Source organism: Otolemur garnettii, unplaced genomic scaffold (assembly GCF_000181295.1).
Source record: "Otolemur garnettii isolate 467f Iridium unplaced genomic scaffold, OtoGar3 scaffold00023, whole genome shotgun sequence".
NCBI classification, from domain to species: domain Eukaryota; kingdom Metazoa; phylum Chordata; class Mammalia; order Primates; family Galagidae; genus Otolemur; species Otolemur garnettii.
In genome coordinates this window covers 11,545,539-11,548,841 of record NW_003852418.1, presented here as the reverse complement: position 1 = coordinate 11,548,841, position 3,303 = coordinate 11,545,539, and the positions used below count along the sequence as shown (strand labels likewise).

Genomic DNA, 3,303 nt, shown 5'->3' with positions numbered 1-3,303 from the left:
TTTTAGAGACAATCTCAAACTTTCACCCTGGGTAGAGCACCGTGGCATCATAGCTCACAGCAATGTCCAACTCTTGGGGTCAAGTGATCCTCTTGCTTCAGTTTATTTATTTATTTTTATTTTTTGCAGTTTTTGGCCAGGGCTAGGTTTGAACCCACCACCTCCAGCATATGGAGCCAGTCCTTTGAGCCACAGGCGCCACCCAAGTTTTTCTATTTTTAGTAAAGACAGGGGTCTCAATTTTGCTGAGGCTGGTCTTGAACTGGTGAGGTCAAGCTATCCACCCACCTTGGCCTCCCAGGGAGTGCTAGGATTACAGGCATGAGCCACCACGACCCGCCTATCCTGGTGAGATTATAATAGGTCTTCCTTGTCCTCAGTGGGTGATAATTCTTTGGTCACTCAACTTGCAGATTTTGTATTTTATTAGGAGGAAATGGGGAGCCACTGAAGGCTTTAGCTGGAGAGTATACTCTGACTGTCATATAGAGAATGGACAGTGTGGGGAGAGGATGGAAGCTGCTGGAGTCCTCCAACTGGGAGGCAAGTGCAGCTTGCCCTCATTGGGAGAAGTGAATGCACTTAAAATAATAATAATAATGAATTGGATTCCGGCTTCCTTGTTTCTCTGTATTTACAGTCCTTGTTCTTCTACCAGAGTTTTGCCCTGTGATCTTATGCCAGTCCCTTCACTTCTCTCACACGCAGTTTCTACATTCACATAAGGGTTTCTCAGATCATTTGTGATAAAGGAGGCACTGCTTCATGGACTTATTTATTTGGAAATATATTTCCACCAGGTGCAGAAAGGGAGGCCGAGGCAGGTGGATGGCTTGAGCTCACGAGTTTGAGACCTGCATGAGAAAAAGTGAGACCTGGTCTCTAAAAAAATAGCCAATATATATATAGGCAGCACCTGTGGCTCAGTGGGTAGGGCACCAGCCCCATATACCAAGGGTGGCAGGTTCAAACCCGGCACCCTGGCCAAACTGCAACAAAAAAAATAGCCAGGCGTTGTGGTGGGCACCTGTTGTCCCAGCTACCTGGGAGGCTAAGGCAAGAGAATCGCCTAAGCCCAGGAGTTGAAGGTTGCTGTGAGTTGTGACACCACAGCACTCTACCCAGGGCGATGAAGTGAGACTCTGTCTCAAAAAAAAAAAAAAAAAATATATATATATATACATACACACACACACACACACACACACACACACACACATCTATACATTTCCCAGGACTTTTGCACAGGTGGTTCCCTCCACCTCCTCATCATTCAGGTCTCCATCGAAGTATGACAACCCTAGGAGACCCTTCCTGACCATTCTGTGCTGCCTGTTCCTGTTTTACTCTCTATCCTATTGTGGTTACATTCTCTATTTATTTATTTGCTCTCCTCTGTCTCCAACTAAATTGTAAGCCCCTGAGAGCAGGAACTTGCTTCCTTGGGGATATATATCCAACCCCAGAACCTAGCACAGTGCCTGACATATAGTAGATACTTAATAAATATTCATTTGGATCAATGAATAGATTGATGAGAGAAGACATGAATAAATGAAAGAGCGGATGGATGAGCGAATGCGTTCCCTGCTGCCTTAATGGCTCAAAATCATTTAGCTGCACCTAACACAAGCCACCTCTGGCTGGGACTCCTGGATGCACTACGACCTGGCCCGGGTTCAAATTCTAACTCAGCCACTTAACATCTGAGTTTAGATAAATTGCTTCATGTCTTTTAGCTGCTTCTTTTTTTTTTTTTTTTTTTGCAGTTTTTGGCCGGGGCTAGGTTTGAACACGCCACCTCCGGTATATGGGGCCAGCGCCCTACTCCTTTGAGCCACAGGCGCCGCCCACTTTTAGCTTAATTTTTCACATTAATCTTGACCTAATAGGGATGTTGTGAGGATTCAACTAGATAGGAAAATGCCCTAAGCGAAAGAGGCGCTTTTTGTTTGGAAGCTTGGTTTTCTCCTTTTTCTTTCACAATCGCGCCTTCCCAAGCCTGATTACCCCTGCCCTTCTCACCCAGCACCTCAACACCTCCCTTGCACCCGAACCCAGGGGGTCTTGCAGGTTGCTGGGCCCTCACGAACCCAAGTTTCATCTCTCTAAAAGGGAAGGGGAAAAAAATTCTTCACCGCCCTGAGTCGCTCAGGTCCCCGGAGCAGGCGTCAGAGATGGCGTCTGCGCCTGCGCGCGCGCCTGCGCATCAGGGCCAGGGGAAACGGGCGGGGGGTGAAGAAGGGGCCGGCCTTCGAGCGACAGCGACGCAAGATGGCAGCCACCACGGGCTCGGGTGAGCTAGGGTGCCGGGCTCGGCCAGCCGAGGGGGCGCGGGCTCGGGCCTGAGCCGGGGGCTCGCAGAGGCTCCTGCGGCAGGGCCAGGGTCTCTGCGCCGCCTCTGTCCGCTGGACTCTGCGGCGGCGATCGGCTTGGCCTGATGGGGGAGGAGGAGCAGGCGGTGGCCAGAAGCACGGGCGGGGGCCTGAGGGGCCAGTGGGCGGCGCGGAGAGGCCCAGGGCGGCGTGAGGGCCCCGATCAGAGGGAGGGCCGGACCCCGCGGCGCTGTTCTAGGGCCGGAGTGGGCAAGGAGCAAGCCCTTAAGCACCCCTGAGGAGATCGGGACTAGCGACTCTGGGGAAGGGTCCCCGGAGGGTGAAGAGGCTCCCCAAATCGGAGGGACGTCCCTCACTGGGTGCTAGGGGTCCAGGTGAGGGGGTGGGCTTGGGATATCTGTTTGGAAGGGACATCAGAGAAGCCCCTCAGGCTGAACAGGAGGAAACGGGATCCTGAGAGGATCTACCATTGGTTGAGGGAATGGCTCCAGCGTTAGTTTTGGGGATGGGTTTAGCTGAGAAATACCTATGTTGATTTGAAAGGAGGAGCCTTGGGGTGGCTGCTGTTGGTAGGAATGAAGGGGGATCTTAGCAGGATGAGTGAGGAGGGAGAAAGGATTCGGATGCCAGAGCGATTTGACTGGGGATAGTGAAATAAACCCATTATTACCAGACCCCTCTTCTAGGAGACAGATGAACTCCTCCAAGTTAGGTTTCAGCAAGCAAGCTCCCACTGGGGCAGTTGGTGGATCCTCTGACATTGGATGAGGAAGAACAGATGGATTGGTGCCCTCGGGGTGCCTGATTAGGGGCAGGGGTCCACTGAAGGAGTCTCCTGCAGAAGGTGAGAGTGCGAATAGGTCAGGTTTCAGAGTTACATCTTTTAAAGAAGAATTTCCTTTTCCTGTGTTAAGTGAGAGGGAAGCATACCCTAGAAGTGTGTCTCTCTTTTTTTTTTTTTTTTTTT

General features: G+C 51.1%; 1 protein-coding gene across 1 annotated transcript in view; it reads left to right on the top strand.

Moving 5' to 3' along the window:
- Window positions 1–2,212: 2,212 nt before the first annotated feature.
- Window positions 2,213–3,303, top strand: part of UBE2V1 (ubiquitin conjugating enzyme E2 V1) — a 33,090-nt gene continuing 31,999 nt past the window's right edge. The window contains exon 1 of the mRNA XM_012803815.2: window positions 2,213–2,296. Coding sequence (XP_012659269.1) covers window positions 2,275–2,296 — 22 coding nt within the window. The 5' untranslated portion in view covers window positions 2,213–2,274. The remainder of the gene's footprint in view (window positions 2,297–3,303) is intronic.